At 39.7% G+C, this 27,520-nt stretch overlaps 1 protein-coding gene across 2 annotated transcripts in view; it reads right to left on the bottom strand.

The window, feature by feature from the left end:
* Nucleotides 1–27,520, bottom strand: part of ATF6 (activating transcription factor 6) — a 274,539-nt gene that overhangs the window by 71,617 nt on the left and 175,402 nt on the right. For both annotated transcript variants that reach the window (XM_072128529.1, XM_072128530.1), the window contains 5 exons: nt 15,201–15,292; nt 12,638–12,769; nt 12,030–12,149; nt 1,151–1,247; nt 742–803 (listed from right to left, as the gene is read on the bottom strand). In XM_072128529.1, the coding sequence (XP_071984630.1) occupies nt 742–803; nt 1,151–1,247; nt 12,030–12,149; nt 12,638–12,769; nt 15,201–15,292 (503 nt within the window). The remainder of the gene's footprint in view (nt 1–741; nt 804–1,150; nt 1,248–12,029; nt 12,150–12,637; nt 12,770–15,200; nt 15,293–27,520) is intronic.

Genomic DNA, 27,520 nt, shown 5'->3' on the forward strand with positions numbered 1-27,520 from the left:
ATTCTCAAAACTTATGACTGTATTTGACTCTTCTCTTTCCCAGGCTGGCGGTGAGCCACACCCCATTATTTTGACCGACAGCTCTGTCTCTCTTCAAATCCCTGCTCTGCCTTCTTGTACTGAGAGACTGTCTGCTAAAATTCAACTACAGACATATAAAACTCTACGTACAGATGGGAAATATTGTGCCAGTTATTTTTTCATGGTGCCTTGTGTGGTTTCATGACATGTGACCAGTGACATCATTGCAGGTCCTTTAGCCTTCTAAGAATAGCAAACTGTGCACCATGAATGTGATTACATGAAATCACAACAGCCTCCATGGAGGATGGAGAGGATTAGAAGTCCATGGAGGCTGCTGTGACTTCATGTGGTCACATACATGCATGTGGTACAGTTTGCTATCGCTAGGAGGCTTAAGGACCTGACATGGCACTCTGGTCACATGACATTAACTGTGACTAGTAAGGAGGCATAAGAAATGAGGAGGATTTGATGGGAGAGGCTAGATGACCAGGACACGCCCCCAGTGATGCCAGGTAATATAAGATAAAAGGTGATTTATGTGGATATAAGCGCAACACTTTTTAGCTAAAAAAAAAAAAAAAAAAAGTGTCAGTTAATAGGGCTCTATAGGAACGTGTCACTGGCTGTATATGTGCAAATGTGGTGAAAGGTTCCCATGAAGTTTGCAACAGCACTTTAACACAGCAATGTAAAGTGTAAATTAACTCTACTTACTTTAAGCCCGTCTCTGTGTATTGCATCGTTACTAACTGAGTACCCTCTTTTCCAGCTGATTTCTGTAATGTAAAAGTTCAGAAAAACGCTTATTGAATTTTTTGGATACTGTAACTTGTACTAATTCAAAATAAAGGTTCAGGAGAAACACTCAATATAAAAGATGCTACTGGTACTCGATATAATTAGCACTGGCAGAAGGAGGACGTGTGCCATGCAATGTGGTCCAGTAGCTTCAACACGCGTTGCTGAGGCTATTTTGAGATGAAAAAATGATTGTTTACACAAAGAAAGTGACTTCTAGCCCAATATTACCGGCAGCCACCAAGCCTGTAATGTGTCTGTAGAAAAGGTAAAAACAGCAAGCAGGTAACAAGCCAGAAGTAACTCCACATCTCTGCATCTGTACCTGCACTGCCCTTGCTTTAATGGTGCCAAGCGGCCGTCTAGACTTTATCCGTTCAACCTCATGTCTATGGACCCAGCCACGAAGCTCTTGGTTTAACCTGATTTTAGCAAAAGAAAAGAAAACATTTGTTAATATACATGTTTTTTCAAAAAAGGGTTAAAAGTTGGGAATAATTACATTTCAACTCAAAGTATTATTATATCGTACATGTACACAAAGTTTACTAATTGCATCATCCCAATCCCAGAGGATTGCAAGAAAGGCTTTTAGTTACATAAAAAGTAGAGATTTGTATGGTATTAATCAGAGACAGTTTAGACAACTCTGTTTTAGCGGTCTGCTACCTATTTGCCTGTATAATTTCACTATTTTCCCAATCTGGCAGCACTTCAAATGACTCATACACCATTTCACATAGCTCATATGCACTTTCCAGAAAAGTTTATACATACACAGTCATTTTTTCTCCTTTGTGTGCTGGAATATTTATGTCAGACATTTTATTTATTGTGATGAGGTAAGGCGTTTTCAGATTATAAAATATAAATACTGGTATAAAACAGAAACACATTACACAGCCTTCTAAAGGATCTAATATCGATTATCGATCTTTATCAAATAATTAATTGTACTATGAAAAAAAGATATTCTGTTACGGAACTAAACTGTTACGGTTTGAAATTAATGATTGTGAGCAAGAGCAAACTAAGAAACCCACCATTTTCTTCTCCTAATATCGCTATCGGAACTCAAATAAAAGAGCAAGGGAAAAGCCAGCCAAATTCAGACGGCCAAGGAGAGAAAAGCCTTTTCAGAAAAGTTTGGCTAGTTTGTGCTTTGCTGTTGTCTAACATAAGTTATCTGACTCATTTGTCCACTCCATAAATCTCAAGGATGATCCAAGAATAGCTCTGAGATCCCAGTGAATAATCAAACAAACTTTGAAAAGCAGGTTTCTTACTGTGGAAGACTCATGTAGTGTAAGTATTACATGGTGAATACATGCTAAGAAAACAAAATAAGGACTCCACTCTGCTACCTATCTTTAAAAACCAGTTAAAGCACACCTGTCACCAGGAATGTGATTGTGATAGTTGGCGACAGGTTTCAATAGCCTATGCTATGCGGATTTTAAAAAAATTTCAGCATTTTAAATACATTACCTGGCTCCCTGTAGCATGTGGCGAGTCCTGAAGATGGAGTCAGTTGCAGGTTGTGTGTGTGCCTGTGTTTCCTCATGTATTCTTGCTCTCCGCTTCATCACACCAACCCCCTCCCCCTGCCTGTTCAATAAACATGTACATGACAGGAAGTGGGGAGGGAGCTGCATAAGTGTGGAGGAGATTAGACTGACATAGGCACACTCAGACTGCAGCTACCATGTGACTACCCCCTGGGACTCACTACAAACTGCTGGCAGAGAGCCAGGTAATGTAATTAAATTTAAACTATGGTAATTATACAGAATGTTGACAAAGGCAATTTTATATCTCATATTTGATAATCTGTTTGTTACCAGCTAAAATGACATCACTGTTGACAGGTTTCCTTTACGTTTTAACAGAATAGACTCATGCCTAATTGAGGACAGATCCGATTCACCTTATTAAGCCTCATGCACATGACTATTTTGTCGGGCTGTGTGCTGCCCATTTTATCAGTGACTATAAAACATGGCAAATCATTTCTATGGCCTAATGGCCACAGGCGCAGGCATTAGCAGAAAACCTGGGATGAAAAATATAGAGCAGCAGAGGTTGTATTAACATTTTTCCAAAAGGGCAATACTACTCCTTTATATTTTTAAGGAGTACTTTTAGCCAAAGAGGAATAAAAAATTATGATTAATACAAATATATAACGTTTATAGATGCGGTTTATACAAGAAAATCATCTCAGTCAGAACAGTCATGGCCAAAAATTTTGAGAATTACACAAATATTATATTTTCACATGATCTGTTGCCCTCTGTTTTTTGTGCGTGTTTATCAGATGTTTTTATCACATACAGGAATACAAGTGCAATCATATTATGAGTAACAACAGATTTTATTGACAGTTAGAATGAGTTAATGCAGCAAGTCAAAATTTGAAGTGGTGACCCTTCTTCAGGACCTCTGAAATTCTCCCTGGCAGCTTTCAATCAACTTCTGGATCAAATCCTGACTGATAGCAGTCCATTCTTGTACAATCAATGCTTGCATTTTGTCACAATTTGTTGGTTGTTTGTCTACCCGTCTCTTGATGATTCTCAATGGGATTAAGATCTGGGGAGTTTCCAGGCCATGGACCCAAAATCTCTGTTTTGTTCCCTGAGCCATTTAGTTAGTTACCACCTTTGCTCCATCATGCTGGAAAAGGCATTGATGATGAACAAACTGCTCTAGGACGATTGGGAGAAATTGCTCTTGGAGGACATTCTGATACCATTCTTTATTCACGGATGTGTTTTTAGGCAAGACTGTGAGAGAGCCGATTCCCATGGCTGAGAAGCAACCCCACACATGAATGGTTGGAGGATGCTTTACAGTTGGCATGAGACAAGACTGGTGGTATCGCTCACCTTGCCTTCTCCGAACAAGCTGTTTTCCAGATGTTCCAAACAATCGGAAAGGGGATTCATCAGAGAAAATGAGTTTACCCCAGTCAGTCTGTCCCTGATGTTTTTTCTGGAGAGAAGTGGCTTATTTGCTGCCCTCCTTGACACCAGGCCTTGCTCCAAGAGTCTCCGCCTCACAGTGCGTGCAGATGCACTCACACCTGCTTGCAGCCATTCCTGAGCAAGCTCTGCACTGCTGGTGGCCTTATCCGGAAGCTGAAACACTTAAGAGATCCTGGCGCTTGCTGGTCCTTCTTGGGCGCCCTAGAGCCTTTTTGACAACAATCGAAGCACTCTCCTTGAATTCCTTGATGATGCGATAGATTGTTGACTGAGGTGCAATCTTTCTAGCTGCGATACTCTAGCAGTGCAATGATGACTGCACATGTTTCTTTAGAGATAACCATGGAAGAGAAACAATGATGCCAAGCATTAGCCTCCTTTTAAAGTGTCCAGTGGTGTCATTCTTACTTAATCATGACAGATTGATGTCCAGCCCGGTGTTAATGGAGCAATCACTGAAATGATGTTAGCTGCTCCTTTTAAGGCAGGCCTGCAATGAAGTTGATATGTGTTTTGGGGGAAAAAGTTCATTTTCTAGGCAAATATTGACTTTGCAATTAATTGCTGTTAAGCTGATCACTCTTTATAACATTCTGGAGTATATGCAAATTGCCATTATAAAACATGATGCAGTAGACTTTGTAAAAATGTATCATTCTCAAAACTTTTGGCCATGACTGTACCTTCTGTGTTTAAATAGCAGATTAAGGCAGTTATAGTCATGCATTAAATAGACTAGAATGAGGTTGATGCTGAACCCCCCCCCCCCTTCAACTAGACTGTGGCTAATGCCACCAAACCCCCCCTTACTAGACACTGCGCCCCACCTCCACCTAAAGGGAACCAGTCATCAAGGACCTCATTTTGCAAAAAACCATCACATCTGCATACTGCATATGTGTCCTCTGCAAAGTCCTAGGGGTTTGGATGCATTTCACAAAACCACATATGACTTGTATTTGTTTCTTACTGCTCAGCTCTTGGCCCCTACCTTTGTGCTCCTGTACAGGTCCTCCCTCTCCCACAGAATTCAGCTCACCAGGCTGTAGCTTTGTGAAGGATCTATTATATTGCATTATATTGTTATGCAAAGAGAATGCAGAAAGGCAGATTTGCAATGCAGCTGTAATAACTGTAACTGACACCATGGCCCCCTCGGTGACTGGTGACGCCATCGACAACCCCCGAAGTAGACTGTGCAATTTTTAAATTTTTTAACCCATTCAGGACGTAGGCAGTTTTTAGTTTAAAACTTAACTGTAAAGTTCTGAAGCTAGAGCACAGCAAGCCTGGGGAGAGACAGAGCTGCAGCTCTGCATCATAGTAAGAAATGATCATACAGGAATCTATTACACCACAAAGAAAATGATGTATTCAAACATTTCCAACTACACTATAACACCTAAATAGCAATGTGAAGATGAACACATGGCAACATCAGAGTATATGGATTTGTCTTTATGACTCTTAGATTTGTGCATGCAGTGGACTACGATGATGACTGTTGGATTTATATTTTTAAGCCCTTAAAAGGGATTTTCCCACAAAGAAATTCTCACATCTCAATTCCCTTGTGAAGTTAACACAATAAAGATCATTTTAACCCCTTACTTTACAATTTACTCAGTTATGCTGTTTTAGCTCCCATCGCTCTCTATGCTCCTTATTGTATAATCCCATGGTGTGGGCAAGGTCTCACTAAGCAGACACATTACTGTACCTGCCTCCCCTTCCCCCGAATCACTTATCTCCTTGTAGTTTGTAGATCCTCTCTGCTCACCATGTGCAGGCAGCAAGTAATCAATGAGTGTCTTTGAGCTGCGTGCAAGGGGCGAGGCTACAGACAGAAATCTCAGCTGCATGATCTCACACAAAAAAAAGATGACCCCAAGTCAGAAGTTACCGCGTCGTGTCTATGGGAAACTGAAATTGTGTATAGCAGGACTGATAGAGGTTGGACTTATTTTTGTGAAATGCATTTTTTTAATAACTGTGAATTAGAGAATTTGTTATTTTGTTATGAGTACATATAAGAAACGTACAAATAGCAAAGCAGTCTTTTTCATAAATAATTCTGTCATCAAGTATATACAAAAATCTCAACAAGACAAAATTTTGACAGTTAAAAGGTATAAGTTTAATTATATTCCTCTAAAAAGTACCTAACGTACCAAGAGCTCACACACACACACACAGTGATAATTCAAAAACGCACCAAGCAATGGCACCCTAGTGCGAATTCACCCTTATATGAACAAATGCACAGAAGTACAAGGGCAAATATATTGCCAACAAATAAGTACATAGATGATTAATAAATAGACTAACCTCAGAAAAAACTGGAGATTGGTAAGTTGGGTTAGTTACATACCCTGAGGGGGCGTAAACTGCATGAGACCCCTCTTGGATCCACACTTGCCACTCTTCTTGGGACTGCCCTTGTAAGGGCGGGAGTCTTTTGGGGTGTAGGGTGAACTTAGACCACATTTCACACCTCCCCCATCGGTCCATGAAAAACAGAGGATGGACCTTCTTCCGTCTTAGGCCCTTTCAGAACTGGCTACACTAGGAGTGGTAAGTGTGGATCCAAGAGGGGTCTCATGCAGTTTACGCCCCCTCAGGGTATGTAACTAACCCAACTTACCAATCTCCAGTTTTTTCTGAGGTTAGTCTATTTATTAATTATCAATGTACTTATTTGTTGGCAATATATTTGCCCTTGTACTTCTGTGCATTTGTTCATATAAGGGTGAATTCGCACTAGGGTGCCATTGCTTGGTGCGTTTTTGAATTATCACTGTGTGTGTGTGTGTGAGCTCTTGGTACGTTAGGTACTTTTTAGAGGAATATAATTAAACTTATACCTTTTAACTGTCAAAATTTTGTTTTACATATAAGAAACTTGTCTTTGTGGGAATACCCTTTTAATTGGCTTAAATTAATTATTGGCTTTCTACACCGGTCATTAAGGGTGCGGTTTCTGACACGACAGAAGAACATTGTGGGACATCGGGTCTCACTGGTGCCGGTGTCGGGCTGTGATACAAAACCCAGACCTGGCACTAACACAAAGGATCAGAATCTGGGGGTTCTGATTCATCCTACGGCAGCCTCTGGGTTCATCTTGTGCCCCGAGGCTTCCGCCTCCTCTTCACGCCGGGTTCCGCCTCCTGGCAGACTGAGCATGCACAAAATAAAGCCCCAAAAATTCTTCTCGTAATATAAAATTTAAATCAAATACCCTCACTAAAAAGGTTCTAAAATGTTTTGAGCCCTAATATGATACAACTGAAAAGAACTATTCTTTTTGCAAAAAATAAGCCCTCAACCAGACCTGTCAACAGAAAAATACAGAAGTTATGTCCATAAAAGTTGTCTTGAAGAAATCTGATTTTCTCCAAAATTGGTTTTGCTCAAAATTGAAGATCAGAAAAACTATATAAATGAGGTATCACTTTTACTTTTTTGTTATTGCGAGCAGGGAAAAAAAGTGCTAAAAATATAAATTAAAAATTTATTTAGTTTGTGTACCCCTTGAATTAGTTAATAAAATCTCATGAATAACCTATAGACCCCCAAAATGAATTATCTATGCATCGTATCTCACCCTGCAAATTATAAGCCCTCATTTGTTTGCATTACCAAAGAAATTAAAATTTTATAGCCTGTACGATGTGACAATAAAAATCTTCTCTGAATGACCCTGTTTTCATTCTATGTCCGGCTGTGTGCGCATACAGCAGGTTACCACCACATATGGGGTATTGATACTATCGGGAGAAATTGGGAATCAAACTTTGAAGAGCGTTTCATCAATTAATTCATTGTGAAAGTTAAATTTTTGGCCTAAATTAATGTATTTTCCAAAACAATTCCAAAGTTTCTAAACCGAACTTACATTTTGTTTTAACCCATGTGAAACACTTAAAGGGTTAATAGACTTAATAGTAGTAGTTTTACATACGTTGGGGGGTGTAGTTTCTATAGCGTGGTAATTTATGGGATTTTACTATTATTAAAACCTTGAAGGCCGAGTTGTCCCTCAAAACGAGTTTTGGCAATTTTCTTGAAAATTAGAAAAATCTCACCTAAAGTTATAAGCAGGAATACGTGGGCCCCATAGCAAAGTTTTGGCTGGGGTCCCCTCCAACCATAGGTCCACAGTTTTACATGGAAAAAGATAATGGAAACCCCTATTATGGAGGAGATTAACAGAGACCAGTAGATGGAAGCTCTGCAGAAGCTTTTCTTACATTACGTCACCTGTATTAAAAGCTGTAAAAATAATGGGGATTGCTGCATATGTTTCTCTGTTATAAGTAATGGTAGAAGTTATGGGGGTCGGAAGAGGCTTCTATTTACTGCTGGTCTACAAGGAGGGCAGTATGGCGCTCCTGCTCAGTACCAGTGTATGGGCCATGTCTCCCCATCACTGACTAATCAGGAGGCTTAACTCTTACACTGCTTGTCTGAATAGCCATTAGCTGCAAGAAAGCAGGGTAAGAGTTAAATCTCTGGACTTGTTTCATTTGACTAAAGTCACTAATAAGCAGGAACAGGAGCAGCAGAACCCCCCCACTACGCGCGCCAGCCGCTGCAGAGCCCCCCACTACGCGCGCCAGCCGCTGCAGAGCCCCCCACTACGCGCGCCAGCCGCTGCAGAGCCCCCCACTACGCGCGCCAGCCGCTGCAGAGCCCCCCACTACGCGCGCCAGCCGCTGCAGAGCCCCCCACTATGCGCGCCAGCTGCTGCAGAAACCCCCAATACACGCAGCAGCTACTGCAGAATATCCCAATACACACGCCAGCCGCTTCAGAGCTTCCCAATACACTGCGCCACCCGCAGAACCCCCAATATATGTGCCAGCTGCTGAAGAACCCCCCAATACGCGCACCAGCCGCTGCAGAACCCCCCCAATTCACGCGCCAGCCGCTGCAGAACCCCCCCAATTCACGCGCCAGCCGCTGCAGAACCCCCCCAATTCACGTGCCAGCCGCTGCAGAATCCCCCCCAAAACACGTGCCAGCCTCTGCAGAACCCCCAATACATGCGCCAGCTGCTGCAGAACCCCCAATACATGCGCCAGCTGCTGCAGAACCGCCAATACACGCGCCAGCTTCTGCAGAACCCCCAATACACGCGCCAACCGGTGCAGAGCCCCTTAATACAAGCGCCAGTCGCTGCAGAACTACCCAATACACACGCCAGCTGCTGCAGAACATCCCAATACACACGCCAGCTGCTGCAGAGCTTCTCAATACAAGCGCCACCCGCAGAACCTCCCACAATATACGCGCCAGCTGCTGCAGAATCCCCCAATACACGCACCAGCGACTGATGAACCCCCCCAATTCATGGGTCAGTGGATGAAGAACCTCCTTATTCAACCTCAGCTGTTGCAGAACAATATAATACACAACTCAGAGCACATTTATAAAGTGTTGATGCCAGTTTTGTGTTGCGGCTGCTCTTTGTTCGACAAGACAGAAAAATGTGCACCTAAAGGGGGATGTGACTGCTTAGTCTGAAAGTGCACCACACTTATTACTGCCTTGCGCCACAAATGTGTCCTGGGTCCGAGATACATATGTCAGCTGCTGCAGTGGTGGGGGAAGATGTGGGATGATGCAGAGGTCTGTATGTGTTTTAGGGACAAACGGAGGAGAGCTTCATAGCTGCTCCTGCACACAGGACACTAAGGGGTTAAGGCAGAGCATGACAGGAAGATACTGGGGGAGGGAGGACTTATATCTGTCTGATTCCCAGTCTTCTACTGAGGAGGCTGCTTCTCTTCAGGTGCTGACTTCTCCCTCTCATTAAGCAGAGTCTCTCGCGCTGTAGACATGCAGAGCGGGAATTGGCTGCAGGCAGTTTCCTCCCCTAACTCTCTTTCCCTCCTGATAGCCTGCAAGGAGCTTACTACATGGAGCAAGAGGATGGTGCCCGCCCCCAAATCCAGCCCTGCGTCTCAGCTGTAACAAAACGCTGCGCTGCCCATTATAGGGAGGGGCGTAACTACAGCCAGGGGGAAAGAGAGGCCTGGGACACAAAGCAGAGAAGGGGCACCTGACACTGCCAGCCCCTGTAGCAACTGCTACGTCTGTAGTTACGCCCCTGATTCTAAGACTCATAACATCCTAGAAAAATGAGAGGACGCATACAATACCATTCCAACATAAAGCAGACATTTTGGAAAAGTTAGTTATCTAGTTTTTTGGGTAGTTTAACTATCTGCCTGGAAAGCAGAACATTTCAAGCTTTGAAAAAGAAGAATTTTTCAGAAGTTTTTGCCAAATTTTCATTTATTTTCAGAATGAAATGCAAAACTTATCACTTAAATTTTACAACTAACATGAAGTACAATGTGTCTCGACGAAACAATCTCAAAATCATCTAAATATGTTAAAGCGTTCTGAAGTTATAACCAATTATCGTGACACATTTAAGATTCAAAAAATCGGTCATTAAGCTGAAAACTGGTGTCAGTGATAAGGGGTTAAATAAAACGGTTAAGGAGGGTGTGTCTGGGGGAGTTTTTATTTCAATAATGTGTCTTTTTTTTAAATCAGGGGTTGGAATTTCTTCTTAGTAATGGCGCTGTTGAACCCCTTCCCGTCGCAGCCCTTTTTCATTTTTGAGTTTTCATTTTTCACTCACTAGAACTTTTTAATTTTTTCACATACAGAGCTATGTGAGGACTTGTTTTCTGCGTAACAAATTGCACTTCAAAATGGTGGTATTTAATATTTCATGCTGTGTGATGGAAAGCGGGAAAGAAATTCCAAATGCAGTGAAATTGGTGAAAAAATGCATTTGCGCCATATTCTTGTGGGTTTTCACTGTACGCCCCAAATGACATGTCTACTTAATTCTTTGGGTCGATACGATTACGAGGATACCAAATTTGAATAGGTTTTATAATGTCTTCATACATTTACTAAAATTAAAATCTCCTGTGGGGGGAAAAACTATTTTAGACCTTGGGCGCTATTTTCTGTTATGGGGTTAAACACAGTGAAAAATGTATTCTATTTTGAGAGATCGGGCATTTTTGGAAAAGGCAATACCTAATGGGGCAGATTTATCAAGCTGTCTGAAAGTCATGCCCATGGCAACCAATCACAGCTCTCCTTTGAAATATTCATGAGCACTAGTAAAATTAAAGCTGAGCTGTGATTGGTTGCCATGGGCAACTAGAAATATTCTGACTTTCAGACACTTGATAAATATGCCCCAATGTGTTTATGATTTTTAATGTTTATTTATATCAGTCCTAGGGAAAGGGGTATGTTGAGAAAGTTGTTGACGTACCGTGTTAGCCAGGAACAATAAAAAATCTGATGTAAATACTTTTGTGTAAAAGCTACAAAAGTGCTTAAGAAATGATACCTTTATTAGCTAACCAAAAAATGATATTTGGTGCCCTGAAAGCTTGCACCAAATATCATTTTTCTGGTTAGCTAATAAAGGTACCATTCCTTAAGCACTTTTGTAGCTTTTACACAAAAGTATTTACATCAGATTTTTTTTTTTACACAAAAGTATTTACATCAGATTTTTTGTAATGAAAATGTTATAACAAGACTTGGGTCATATATTATATATATATATATATATATATATATATATATATATATATATACATACACACATCTATATGTGTAATTAGAAAAGTGCTTATATCTTCTGTCTGCATATCTAGGCAAAAGATTTTATACTTTACAGCAACTCTAAGGCTCAGCCCCATTTTTTGTATTCTGACATGCATTGCTTTATATGATGATAACTTTTAAGCACTGTTGCATATCAAAGCAAATTTTGGCTGATTATTTTTTTATAAACAAAAAAACTGATGAATTTTTGAAAAATTCAAAATCCCAAACAATCTTGTTTTCAGGCAGATCGTTTTACCACATAAATTAGTTGCAGAATAACATTTCCCATACGTCTGCTTTACATTTTCAATATTTTTGAAAAGTCTGGATAATTAGTTTTGATCTCATGCGGCTTACAAATCAAACATCGTTTTTTCATGTGTAAGCATATGCACATGGCTGCAGATAAGGGACCACCGGACTGTTCGCGGCCCACAAACAGTACAGATGCAATAGTGACATCCAGGATAGATCATCATTTATTAATTATGTTCTAATTAATAAAGAACCTGACATAATACAAAACTTCCATGCATAATTGGAGGCAAAATTTATGCTGACCTGAGGGTTTCTGTTTGGTTGACAAGTGGTCGGCAAGGAGGAGGAAGAGGAGGAATGTAAATCGGTGGATTCTCTTTCATAACCATCAATGCCTTTTCAGATGAGATGTGATATTCATGTCTAAAAAGGCACAGAATCAAGAAATTACTAACTATAAGAAAAACAATTATAAAATACACATTGTTTAGCATCTATACAACATATGTGTTAATAGTTAGAACCTGACTAGGAATACAACTCAACCTGAAAACACTTGGAAGGGCACCCACTATAAAAAGAAATTGTAGAAAATGTACTAAAGCATCACATACAGTATATGCATTGATAAAATCACTAAAATGGCAGTCAACAAGGCATATTAACTGCATGTGTCTTATAAGCCAAGTGTATGCGTGCTCATGTTCAATAAAATCACGTAACTTTTTTATAATAGTTCCATTAGGTTAGCCAGTTTGAATCTCTACATTTGGACATATTCCTGTTATTCACTGCAAGGCCAAAACTGTAAGTAAATATTAAATATTTCAGTATTAAATAATTCAGTATTTGTTCTTCTATTTTCCCCCACAAATGGATTTTAAAAATGTAACATCACAAAATTAAATTACCTCATATCCTGCAGTGCAATTTCATTTTTCTTTATATTCATTTTATCAGGTGAAAATTCAAGCAAATGCCTACTGCTTGATCGAGAGGGACTCGGCTCCACGTCAAAAGGACCTGGGTTAGACTCCAGAATGCTATAGAAAATGAAAAAAATTACTTCAAACCAGGGCTTCCAACTGCCAAACAATTTCAAGCAGAAAAAATTCCTCTATTCTTTATCTCCTGCCTTAATGGGGTATTCCTACAAAGACAAGTTTCTTATGTACTACTATATGTACTCAGCATAACAAAATAACACATTCTCCAATTCACATTTATTAACAAAAATACAGCATTTCACAGATACATGTCCAACCTGTCTCTATCAGTACTGCTGTACACAATTTCAGTTGCCTCTAGACACGACCCTGTAACCTCTGACTTTAGGGTCGGGCCTCCATCTTGGATTTGTGTGACAAATGTGCCTGCTGAGATTCTTGTGTCTTTCTGCTTTGAGCCTGTAGTCCCCACTCCCTGCACAGAGCTCACTCACTGATTCACTTCCTGCCAGAAAACACATTGTCAGCAGAGAGAGCATCTGAAAACTACAAGGAGATAAGTGATCTGGGGGAAAGGAGAGGCAGGCATATATCTGTGAGAACAGTGCAACAGTGTAAAAGTCTTCCAGCCTCTGTCTGTCATGTCACTGTGTAATCTCATACAACTCTCATCGGTCTCATCTCTCTCTCCATGTGTTAGTACAATGTCAGAAGCCAGATGAAAGTGTAGATACACCTGTACCCTGATAATCTGACCACATTGTCACCACACAGAACTAGACAGATCTTAAAGTTTTTGCTTATAGAGGCCCCGCCCACACCCTGGGATTTTGCACTGAGCACCCCAGGGAGTGAAAGGAGCTAAAACAGCAATAACACTGAGTAAAATTGTAAAGTAAGGGGTTAAAATTATCTATATTGTTTAAACATCCCTAGGGGATTGAGATGTCGGAATTTTCTTTCATGGGAAATCCCCTTTAAGTTTGTATGCAAAATCTGTTAATAGGTGAAAGAAGGGATAGGAAAATTTATTGTGTGAAACTAAACCTTTGAAGCATTTTATTAATGAATAGTGCAGCTGAGAAAAGTAATTTGCCTTATTAAGGAAGAAAAGTTTCTCTGTTTTTCTCCTGCCTTCTCCTATACTGAACAGTGTTTCTAAAAGCCTAAACTGGTCCATACACCTCAAAATATAAAAAGAGAAGGCCCATGATTGATTCTTCACATACCTAAAGAGGTATAATTTAATAATTCAGCAATGTAAAAAAAAATTCTATACAGAGTGTGCAAAGAGTTTATTCATTAGAAATATTATCAACTTATCCATGAGGCATGTGTGGAATAATAGACAGAGCTGATTTATGCACACTGCTAAAAGCAGACAAAAATGCAGGTGAAAGAGAAGGACACAAACATTTATTTCAGAATGTATATTACAAAGTTTACAATTATGATCTGCATGGTTGATTTTTGCAATTTGATCAAGTTTAGTTTTAATTTAACATACCATACTTTTCCAGACTATAAGGCGCACATAAAAACCTAGGATTTCCTTAGAAATCCAAAGTGCGCCTTATAGTCCGGTGCGCCCTATGTATGGAGGAGGGCAGCGGACCCTACTTACATAGGTCCCCGCTACCGGAGACCGGAGACAGCAGATCTCCAGCGGGAACTGCAGACCACGCGGCACGTACAACAGGCGCCATAGCGCCAACCAACTTCTGCTGTGTGGTCTGCAGTTCCCGCTGGAGATCTTCTGTCTCCGGTAGCGGGGACCTATGTAAGTAGGGTCCGCTGCCCTCCTCCACCTGAACGGACCCCCTTCCCCGGAGACCGCTCACCTCTTGCTGGGTCTGTCTCCGCTTGCCTGCCACGCCCCCGGACCCTGCGCCTTATAGTAAGGTGCGCCTTATATATGGAATTATTCCATATATAAGGCGTTTATTACTAATGCGCCTTATAGTCCGGTGCACCTAATAGCCCGGAAAATACGGTACTATAGATTCTCCTGTATAAACACATTATTAAACATATCCATGCCACAGAAACAAAAGTCCCCAACATGTGATTGGGGATTGTGTTATAAAAGGTTTTTATGTGCATTTAGATGAATTTCAAGCAGTCTTTATATTTTCTTTTTATTTGATTTTTTTTTTATTAATTTTTTCTTTTCCCCCTTATTTATAGGAAGTGCATCCTTGCATCCTGTATACAGAACCACAACTGGGACTATGGCCCAACAATCCTTTTTTTGTCCTACTGTAGACAGAGCAGACAAGAAAGGCTACTGTTAATTCACAGGTCTTCCAGTTTGAAGGAAAACTGGGGATACAGAAAAGACTCCTCTATATACAAGTCAAAGCTGCAGTTAAGTGACAAAAGAGGATTCAGGAAAAGCATCAGGTTATTTTTGTAAACTTTATCTTTTTTTTTTTTTTTAATATATACTTTTTTACTTATTTATGGTTTATTGATCCTTTGATATTCAGAACACTGCTCCACCAACAGTTTAGGATTTGTAACTTACTTTAACGGGTTTAAGTTGATCAACAAAAATGCAGCAATCATCATTAAACAGACAGCTCTTCTTTTAGGAGCAGTGACTTTAAGCTTCTGATTCTGCAGGGAGACAAAAAAAGTTGTTTAAAGTGGAAAAATAAGATAAGATAACAAAGTTTATTTTATGGAGATTCGAGACAATTTTTTTAGCTAAAATGGTTGCATTTAGTTTATAGGACTCTATGAGAACCTCTCACTAGCTGTATGTGCAGAAATGTAGTGACAGGTTCCCTTTAAATTCTGAGGATGCAGTAATGACCCTTTGAAAAGCAGGATATTCTTTTCTAGAAAGGGTTTAAATCTGAAATAAGCTTTCTATACTTCATGATCTTTTTACAATGTGGCTTTTAACCCCTACGGGACACAGCCTATTTTGGCCTTAAGGACGCGGTCCCATTTTTCAAATCTGACCTGTGTCACTATAAGTGGTTATAGCTTTGGAACGCTATGAGATATCCAGGGGATTTTGAGATTGTTTTCTCGTGACACATTGTACTTCAAATTAGTTTAAAAATTTGGATGAAATCTTTTGCGTTTAGTTATGAAAAAAAACAAAATTTGGCAAAAATTTTGAAAAATTCTTTATTTTCAACGTTCTAAATTCTCTACTTTTGATGCAGACAGTCATAGCACCCAAATAAATTCATAACTTACATTTCCCAAATATCTGCTTTATGTTGGCATGGTTTTTTAAGATTCCACATATTTTACTAGAATGTTATGAGGCTCAGAATTTAGGTATCATTTTTCACATTTTTTGTAAAATCGCCAAAACCCGTACTTAGATGGACCTGATCAACTTCTAATTGACACTGAGAGGCCTAAATAATAGCAAGACTCGTAAATTACCCCATTGTGGAAACTACACCCCTTAACGTATGAAAAACTACTTTTAAGAAGTTTGTTAACCCTTTACGTGTTTTATAGGGGTTAAAACAAAATGGAGGTGCAGTCTGCAAATTGTAATATTTTTTCACAATACACCCATTTTGGGTGGAAAATTAAACATTTAAAATGGATTAAATTAAAAAAGGCTCCACAAAGTTTGATACCCAATTTCTCCCGAGTACACAGATACTCTATATGTGGTGGTAACTTCTGTATGGGCGCACGGCCGGGCATAGAAGGGAAGGAGGTGCCATCCAAATCAGATTTGCTATGTCACATTGTACAGGCTATAATTTTTTTCTTTTTTTTATTGAGGACCTATAGGGGCTTATTTCTTTTGCCACATGAGATGCACTTTTCTGGTATGTAATTTTGGGGCATCTACAGCTAATTGGTGAGATTTAATTAACTCTTTGTTGGTGGAGGAAATGAAAATCATCAATTTTTAGGAAAATTTTTATGTGTTTTTTATTTGGCCGTTAACCATACCATAAAAATAGTATATTATTTTTATTCTATGGGTCGCCACGATTATGAAAATACTTCATTTATATATATTTTTTATTTTTTACCATTTTTACTGAATAAAAAGTAATTTGGCAAAATTGTTGTTAATTTTAGCATCACCGTCTTTCATATGTATAACTTTTTTATTTTTCACCTCACAAATCTGTTTAAGGGCTTATTTTTTGCAAGAATGATAGCTCTTTTTAGTGGTCTTATTTTAGATTGCGTAACTTTTTAAAATCACTTTTTTTAGAGCATTTTTAAAGGGCATTAATAAAAAATCATCTTTTTCAGAGAGTTTTTTTAGGTTGTTTTTTACGGGGTTCACTTTGCGGATCTAATAACAATTCTGTTTTATTATACAGATTGTTACGGACGCAGGGATACCAAATATGTGGGGGTTTTGTGTATTTTATTCAATTGTACTGAATAAAAACTAATTTGGAGAAAATCTTATTCATTTTAGCATCACCATCTTTTCATATGCATAACTTTTTTATTTTTTGGCTGACAAATCTGGTTAGGGGCTTATTTTTTGCGAGAACAGTTGTTCTTTTTAGTGGGCTTATTTTAGAGTGCATAAAATTTTTAAAATCACTTTTTAGAGCATTTTTTATAGGGTATTAATTAAAAATTATCTTTTTTCGGAACGTTTTTTGCGTTTTTTTCCTCCGGCGTTTACCGTGCGGGTCCAGTAACAATTCTGTTTTATTATGCAGATTGTTACGGACGCGGCAATACCAAATATGCAGGTTTTTTTTGTGTTTTTATGTTTTTTATACTTTATTAAGTTTTTTATGGGAAAGTGACATTTTAGGGGCTTATATTTTATGTATTTATTTTTTATTTATTATAATGTGTAGTGTTCAGTGTTTTTGCATTTTTTTTTACTTATACATACTTGAACTTAAACCAGTGATGCTCTGATCACTGGTTTAAGTTCAATACACTGCTCTACAATACTATTTTATTGTAGAGCAGTGTAAACTGTCTGAGCAAGCTTGCGCATGCTCAGACAGTTTACAGCCAGACCCGGAAGGGGTCTGGCTGCCATGGAGACCGGGCAGCTCCGGGGCACATGCCAGTCCTCGGAGCTGCCCGGAAGAGGATCGGATCCCCCGGTAAGCGGCACGGGGGATCCGATCCACAGCAGGAACACCCTTACACGCCGCGGTCATGCTTGACCGCGGCGTGTAAGGGGTTAACACCCGCGATCGGAGCCGGCTCCGATCGCGGGTGTTACAGCGCGGTGTCAGCTGTGATAGACAGCTGACAGCCGCTGCTTCTGGTACCGGCTCCGTTCGTGAGCCGGTCCCAGAAGCTAGACGTTATACTACGTCCCGGTGCGCTAAGCATCTAGCCCCGGGGACGTAGTATAACGTCGTGGTGCGCCTAGGGGTTAATAAATCTTTTAGGTTTCAGGAGGCCCTGTCTTTCCTCGTTTTTTATATATCACTGTTCTCCAGCACTGCAGTCTTAGTGCAAAGGTTAGGAATAAGACTGAAAATTTAAGTACTGGACAAGATTGCATCATTGCTTCCATCTTTAAATTCTTCTTCTGAGAACATTATAAATGATTATTTTATTTGGGTGGTTTAATTTTTCAGTTGTGCAGCATTAAAAAATGAAGCTCTGGCTACCTGGAGACAATACAAATGGACATAATGTATTATGGGTTAAGCTGGGAATTCACATAGTTTGCAGTTTGGGTCAATAACCTATGCAGAGGGGCTCCAAACCACAAAGTTAGGGTTCGTACCAAACTGAAAAACTTCAGAATTAAAAGGGTTGGCTTCGGCTCAACCTCCCCCCAGTGATAACACCAATTGCAAGGTGAACTCTGTGCCACTGACTAAGTCACCTGATGCCTTAAAATGGCTGACTTGCTAGCAGGTTAGTTGCAGTGTCCAACAGCATTTAAACAGTAACACCAGGTTGGTAGAGTTCTAAACAAATTTGGCAAGTTGTGATAACAGACTCCAAAAACATAAGTTCAAATTTAGAAATTGACTTCAAATGTCTGTTCTATTCCTGATCTAAAGATTTATGAACATCTTTTATTGGATCAAGGCCATACTGTCATACTCCGAAAAAGAATAGGTAATCGCGGCACATCTTTAAAATGTAAATTCTTCTTTATTTCAACTTGGTTAAAACAGGGGGTTAGGGGTATTACCCTTAGTCATGGCATATACTCCTACATGCAAATACAACTTAAAATAAGTAACTACAAACGCCCATTTTCATTGGGTTGCCCAAAGCCCATAAAAATATTTTCCCCCCATCCTAAGACCCATAATATCGGGTATTGGGTCTTTAAACGAGCATCTATGCGAATGGGTCGATATGCTACATCAACCACTGGTCCTAAAGTTACCAGGCTATCTGAAAGATAGCAAGCAAGTTCTGAGTATTTGACAAATTCGTATGGAAAGACAATTAAGCTTCGGTCACATGAGATGTCAGTGCGCTATACAATTCGATTCCACACGACCTGGTTATTATAGCACTGGCACACCATCTATATAGATCCAGCCTATGTTCTGTTGAGTTGTGTGAATTCCTCATTGATGTGACCAAATTTTTATTAACCCACAATTTTATTTCTGTTTGATGAAATTTTTTTCCTACAGATAAGAGGAGCGCCAATGGGGGCCCGTTTTCCCCCCTCATTGGCAAACCTATTTATATCCTGGTGGGAGGAGGAGTTTGTATATTCTACACAAAACCGATTTCTGGAAAGCATTGCATGGTACGGGCGATACATCGATGACATCCGATGTGTCGTCCGTACCATGCTTTGTAACTTACCTCAACACTAACAACATGAACTTAAATTTTATGTTTAATGTGGATAACAGTACTATCTCGTTTCTGGCCCTTACTCTGAAAGGCTGTCCCACTGAGAAAAAAGCCAAACCACCTTATTTAGGAAGGAGACAGCTGGAAATACTATCTTAAATGCTACAAGTAGCCATCCTAACCATACATTGAAGGCTATACCTGTAGGGGAATTCATTAAACTTAGAAGAGCTTGCTCAAATCTAGAGGAATTCCTACTACAAGCGAAAGCTCTCAGCTGTCGACTAGCACAGAGAGATTACCCTAAATGGTCCATTGAAAGAGCTTTTAAAATTGCGAGATACAAAGATAGGGAGCTCCTACTTAGACCAAGGAATAGGGAAAAAAAATACAATAGTGCCGAATAACGCTAGAATTACTTTTTCAACACAGTATAGTTCCGATTACCATCACATTGTTGGGATTTTGAAAAAAATGTCCCCATACTCTATCAGGATGACAAACTAAATTCTATCCTAACAAATGGTTCTAATTTTGTCTCCAAGAGAAGAAGAACTCTGGGTTCTAAACTTTCCCTCAGGTCTCTTCATAAGTAACATGGGTAAATTGAATACCAATACCAGGTTGAACACCAAGGGATTTTTTCGATGTGGGTCTACACGCTGCAATGTATGTTGCAATACTACACAAATGGTGTCTTTTGAAACTAACAACGACACCAAAATACATGTTATTAATACATTTATAAACTGTGATTCAACCTTCATAGAATATGTAATTAAATGCGAAATATGCGATATTTCCTACGTAGGATGCACCACTAAGAAACATAAAACCAGAATTGCTGACAAAAACATGTCAGGAGCATCTAGACATTTTGCAACAATACACATAGGAGATGTGTCCTCCTCCTGTTTTTTCGGCATAGAAAGGGTTAAGAAAGGAAAGAGAAGAGGTGACAGACGCAGGACCCTTCTAAAACGTGAAGCCTTTTGGATTTTTAAATTGGGGACCAGAGCACCATCAGGGCTAAATCTCAGAACGGATCTGGCTCTTTTTTTTTTATATAGTATCCCTGTTCCCCATCTATTCCTTTCATTTCCCCCTCTTCCCCTCACCCTCCCTTTTTTCTTCCTTTTTTTTCTCTCTATTTTTACACTATGATCCATTATAGCAGCATTGAACAACGTTCACACTTGTAACATAAACATGAAATCTCCCTTACTTACCAACACCTTCTACATGTGATCGTTTATTCATTGATGTATCTTGTATATGTTTCACTACATGTATAACCCTAAGTCTATGTCTCACTGACTAACGTATTCTTTGATTTTTGTTCAACTTAAAGACCTAATTAGGCTTACCTGGAGGACGCATGCCTCGTTGCCATGGTGCACCGGATTTACGGTTTTCACTTGACGTCACCGTGGCGCGAGGGATCACGCACGCATTGGTAGTTACTTATTTTAAAAGTTGTATTTGCATGTAGGAGTATATGCCATGACTAAGGGCACGTAAGTGTCTGAAATGTGTAGGTAATACCCCTACCATTTCTCATGTTTTAACCAAGTTGAAATAAAGAAGAATTTACATTTTACATATGTGCCGCGATTACCTAGTCTTTTTCGGACGCAGCAGATTTCACGCACAGCACTCCGACCTCCATTGGATTACTGCCACAGCGAAGAATTTATGGAACAAAACAACTAAAGGGTGAGCTGCATTTTGAGAAAGGACTGTTTTCTTTTCTTGCAATTTTTGTTTTTACCCTAGATGCAGCAACAACCACAGCACAGCACAAAAAGCCAACCCAGAAATGATAAATGTTACAGTACAGCAATAAATACCACCCTTACAAATCATACACTGCATTCAGAGCAGGCAATAATAGTGCAGACCCCAGAGTAGATAATATTACAAGAGATCACATAGCAAGCTTAAAATACTGGCTGCAGAATCTTGCCAATCAGGTCTGGGAGGCTCTCCGGAGCAGGGTGGTTCGATCAATAAAAGGAAAAAAAATATCCTCCAGCACAGCAGGTCTTCAGTATAATTCTCCAAATTTATTAAGCAATGAATGAGATGGTGATAATCAACAGAGGACTGCATCTAAAGTATTCTTTGCGGATACGGGATACTTCTGAAAACTATTCAGATGAAAGCTCCAAAACTCCATACTTACTCCGATACTTACTGTTAACACCTTAACCCCTTAAGGACGCAGGGTTTTTTCGCTCATTTCCCCCTCTCCACCTTCAAAAATCCATAACTTTTTCATTTTTCCATGTACAGAGCTGTGTGAGGGCTTATTTTGTGCGTAACAAATTTTACTTTCCCGGGATGTTATTTATTATTCCATGCCGTGTACTGGAAAGCAGGAAAAAAATTCCAAATGTGGAAAAATTGAAAACAAAAACGCATGTTGTGGGCTCAGTTTTTACGACGTTCACTATGAGCTCCAAATAACACCTCTACTTTATTCTTTGGTTTGGTACAATCACGGTGATACCACATTTATACCGGTTTTATTGCGTTTTAATACATTTACAAAAATTAAACAAATGTGTATGAAAAAGGAAAAAAAAATTGCCATCTTCTGACGCTAATAACTTTTTCATACTTTGGTGTACGGAGCTGTGCGATATGTCCTTTTTTGCAAAATGAGCCGAAGTTTTAATTGCTAACATTTTGATCACTTTTCATTACATTTTTAATGACATGTAAAAAGGTGTAAAAGTCGCATTTCGGACATTTGGGCGCCATTTCCCATTTCGGTGGTCATCGCCGGTTATAACCGTTTTTCTATTTTGATCGGGCATTTTGGGACGCGTCGATACCCAATGTGTTTGTGATTTTTACTGTTTATTATGTTTTATATCAGTTCTAGGGAAAGGGGGGGATTTGAATTTTTTATATTTTATTAATTTTTTTACTTTTTTTTCCCACAATTTCTTAGACCCTCTAGGGCAGTGATGGTGAACCTTTTAGAGCCTGAGTGCCCAAACTTCAACCAAAAGCCACTTATTTATTGCAAAGTGCCAGCACAGCAACTTAAGCAGTAATTTATTTCTCCTTGTTCTTTGACAACTTTCAATCGTTTAGCCTCCTAAAGACACCAAGGCAGTTGAAAGGAGGAGGGCAAATTCCTCTATCATTGTAGGAAGATTCTGTAGGAAGATTCTTTGAGTCCTGTCTGGTGAACTTCATGCTGGGGTGATGGCCTGGGTGCCCACAGAGAGGGCTCCGAGTGCCGCCTCTGGCACCAGTGCCATAGGTTCGCCACCACTGCTCTAGGGTACAATAACCATACATACATAGTCAGATCGTTCCTACCATATACTGCAATACAACTGTATTGCAGTATATGGCATTTCTGCACAGTATACTTTACAATGAGCCGAGGCTGTCATGGCAACCGATGGCCGCCCCCCCACTTTGACGTTCGGGGGAGCGACGATCGGAGGTAACATGGTGGGCCCATGCGCCTCCATGCTTTAAGTGCCGGCGGCGGCAAAGAGGTGGTTGACACCAGCGATCGGTGAGAGCACTGACCGCCGGTTATAGCGACGGGTCTTTGCTGCGATACACCCTTCATAGCTCTGCGGCTGATATATCCTAAAATGGTCTTCAGGACACAGACCATTTTTTGTACATTTTCTCAAATTCCAAAAGATAACTTTATTTCATTTTTTTTTTATCTGACGTGGACATATAACAGCTTGTTTTTTGCAGAAAAATGTGTATTTTCCAAAGAGTTTTAGTTTCTGGTAAAACTAGCAAGACGATTCAAATGTATTAACTCTTTCCTGCAACCGTACAGAATAAATGTTTTTTAATTTAAACATTTACTTAGTTCACTGTACAGTTTAAAAAAAATGATATAATTATTCTAGGTTAGTAAAGTTGAGATACCAAACCTACAGGTTTTCTTATATTTTACATAATAAGGAATTTTAGCTAAATTAGTAAACTGCATTTTCCCAAGTGTTGCCATATTCTGAGAGCTATAACTTTTTTATTCCTCAATAAAAAAGAGGGTTATTAGGGCTTGTTTATTGCGGGAAAAGGTTGCGGTTATATTGGTACTATTAAAGGGTACATAGGAAGCACTAAAATTGAAATTTCTAGTTAGTTTTTATTTTTTTATACACCTGATAATACGGGTATAATAATGTAACAGATGCTTGGCCAAGGTAGCTACAAACGAGACATTACCCATTTGTGTTTAGGGGGTTACTTTACTTTATATACAAATATATATGGAAATGTGTTTTTTTTTTTTTTAATTTATTTTATTTATGCATTTACAATTTTTTTTTTTTTTAAATTGTCCCACTAGGGGGACTAACACTGGGGATACCTTGATCCCTCATACAATACATTGCAGTGCTTTTTTACTGCAATGTAGTGTGCTTGTCAGTGTTTTACTGACATTTTGGGGGTCATTTACTAAGGGCCCGATTCGCGGTTTCCCGACGTGTTACCCGAATATTTCCGATTTGCGCCGATTGTACCTGAATTGCCCCGGGATTTTGGCGCACGCGATCGGATTGTGGCGCATCGGCGCTGGCATGCAGGCAACGGAAATCGGGGGGCGTGGCCGAACGAAAACCCGACGTATTCGGAAAAACCGCCGCATTTAATAACCAAAAATGCGTCGCTTAGGAAGCGCTTACCTTCACCTGGTCCAGCTCGGTGTATTCCGGCGCGTTCCGATGCTTTTCAGCGCAGCAGCGCCACCTGGTGGACGGCGGAGGAACTACCTTCATAAATCCTGGCCGGACCCGAATCCTGTTCAGAGAACGCGCCGCTGGATCGAGAATGGGCCGGGTAAGTAAATCTGCCCCTTTGTCTATGAGACCCACATCTTTCAAGTAAAAATACTGATTTCTATCCGACAAAGTCTTGTATACCAGACCTTGATAACTTTCAAGATCTGATTGAGAATGATCTTGTATAATTGCATAGTACTTTCTCTGTAGATCAGTGACATGGTGACAATCTCACCATAAGAGAACGTATAGCTCTTTTTGATTTACAACAAAATCGAGAGGGTATGGCAAGATCTGAAGACAAAGGTGGGGCTGTATTTATTTTGGATGCCAATCTATGCAAAAAATCAAATGCCGATTTGTTGAATGACAGACTACCTACAGAAAACTGCATTCTGAACCCACACATTTTTAATACTAGCTTATGTACCCCTTTACGTATTATATATAAGACCTACTGTGCTGAAGTATATCTTCCTTTTATTGATTGATCCCCAGAACATAAATTTACTAATACTAGAGACCCCCAGAGCAGACAATAATACTGGAATCCCCTAGATCATAAAGCAAATACTACTGGAGACCCCAGAGGATTAAAAAAAAAATACTCTCCTTTCCTGGCTCTTGATCCTCCCTGCGCCACAATGCACATTCTGCTCTCCTCCATGTGCAGCTCTGCTGTTTACTACACTGGTTGTATGAGGTAGCATCAGGACCCGGAGCAGAACTGCGCCAGGAATAGCAGAGCATTGCCTATGGCAAAGAATTTATACCCATAACACTGTCCACACATCATTGGGTTTTTAAAGGAGTTTATTTGCTTCAAATTATGTAGGTGTACTTTTTACTTTGAATAAAATATAAATAAAAGTTATATTTTAATGACACTCGAATATGGGTATAAATTCTTTGCCTTAGGCAATGTTCTGTTAAAATAAGTTAACCCTGTCAAGTGTTTCCTTGCCGGTGATTTAAACTATAAACACACATACACGCACATGTGTGTTTGTGTATATATATACATATGTATATATATATATATATATATATATATAGATAGATAATATGGAGTCTAAATTTCGAGACAGGGGATACCCTTCGCACATTTTGACAAAACACAGAAATAAGGTTGTATCTTTGGAATTCAATATTGTGCAAGAATTCCCAAAGTAAAATTAGAGATAGGCTGACTTTTATCTCTACATACACAGAGTCCAGTGGTGCAATTACGAATATCATTAGAAAACACTGATCAATCTTGAGAATTGGACTAACACAAACAGCTTGTTTCTAGACCCCCCCTTTGTTTGCATATAGAAGGGTGCAGAATCTTAAAAATGAACTAGTGAGTACAGAAAGGAAATAGCATACAGATTTTTCTACCAAAAAATTGGGCTGTTTTCCTTGTCTTAATTGCGTGAACTACAAGACTATTGTGAAAAGTATCACATTCATGGATAGACGCACGGGTAGGGAATAACCTATCAGACATGCAATCACGTCTGAGGAGTTGCACGTTAGATATCTCTTGGAATGTCCCTGTGGACTATGGTATGTTGGCGAGACGAGTACGGAGCTCAAAATGAGACTCAATAACCATAGACAGTCCATTAGGGACAAGAGAACGGACTTTCCAGTAGCAAAACACTTTGCTGAGGCTAAACATAGGGAGTTCCAACTTAAGGTGTGTATAATCGATCATGTCCCACCACACAGATTGGGCGGTGATGGGATCCGCACCTTACATCGGAAGGAACTAGATTTGATATATAGACTTGATACATTGAAACCCAAGGACTTAAATGTTGAATTTAGAACCCTTGATGTGGCTTAATAATGGGCATCTCTCTGAGAGTTACAGGACCATGGTTACCTACCAGAATCTTGATAACAGTGGTGTAAATAAATTTATTATGTTGTGATACACACACATATACAGTATATTATATATATTTATTTCAAGCCTTTTAATTCTCATTTCTTTCTCTTCATATAGATGACAAATCACCACACTTCATTCATGTTCACGCTGAAGATTTGATCACCCTAATATCACCATAAGGATCAAAAAAAAAATTAAAAATTTCTCATATGTCATAGATGTTGTATGCTTGAGAGTATAATCTGCCTTTTGCCATCAGGGGATCTGTTTTGGGAATTAAGATTGGTGCAAAATGTTCCAATTATAGGACCACTATAGGTACATGGTACTGACCCGATATTGGCACCATCCTTTGTTAAGGAGGACAATGCTGTGGCACCTGTACCTGTGGCCCTGGGAGAACGGTGCACCGGTAATGCTAATAATATAATGTCATTTATCTTAAATATCTGGCCATAGAAGCCGAAATGTTACTGTTTGGCACATGTGGGAATAAACCAGTACTTTGCTTCACAACTTTGGAGTGCTGCCATTTTTCTTCATCCTGAATTGAGAGGGGCTCATTGTGGCAGATTTACTTACCCGGTCCATTCGCGATCCAGCGGCGCATTCTCTGCGGTGAATTCGGGTCCGGCCCCCCATTTCCATCGCGTGCATGCCGGCGCCGATACGGCACAATCCGATCGCGTGCGGCGAAATCCCGGGGCAATACAGGGACAAAACGGAAAAATTCGGGTAACCCGTCGCAAAAACGCGAATCAGGCCCCCATTGTCTGTGTCCAGGGACGTGCTCCCAACTTATATCCTTTATTTAGAGTGCTGCTACTAAACAGAATATATATGAGACATGATTTTTGTCTTCGTCGCCATAACGTGTATAGAGATGCCAGGTACCGACGATCAATGTGTAATTACGTATCAGATGTTGTACAGTCTGATCATGTGCCCAGTTCTATTTTTATCACGTTCTCATATGTGATATATTATTTCTTACTCTCTATTGTATATGCACCTGAACTTTAATGTCCCACTATCTTTGTAACTATGGTGATTGTAAACCCTTCCTATCTTCACCTTTGAAAACTGGAGTGCTGCCTCACTTTTTTGGTACATATATGCATGCGAGTCCACAACCCCCCCCCCCTTTGTTAGGGGTTATTTGACATTGTGCTGCTGTGGATTTTCTTTTCTGTTATTATAATATATCTCTACAATATATCTCTACATCTGAATACACATATACACACGCACACACATACATATATATATACATACATACACACATACATATGAGTCTAGGGGGATGTGACTGTGTAGGGTTTCTGTGTGTCCCTGCCTGAATTGGGGTGGTTGTAGTCAGCACAAAAAGGGTAATGGTATTGTAGGTACCCGGTCCTCCAATGAGGTTCACGTGTGAGGTTCCTGGGGTAGTGA

This window comes from Engystomops pustulosus, chromosome 10 (assembly GCF_040894005.1).
Source record: "Engystomops pustulosus chromosome 10, aEngPut4.maternal, whole genome shotgun sequence".
Lineage (NCBI taxonomy): Eukaryota > Metazoa > Chordata > Amphibia > Anura > Leptodactylidae > Engystomops > Engystomops pustulosus.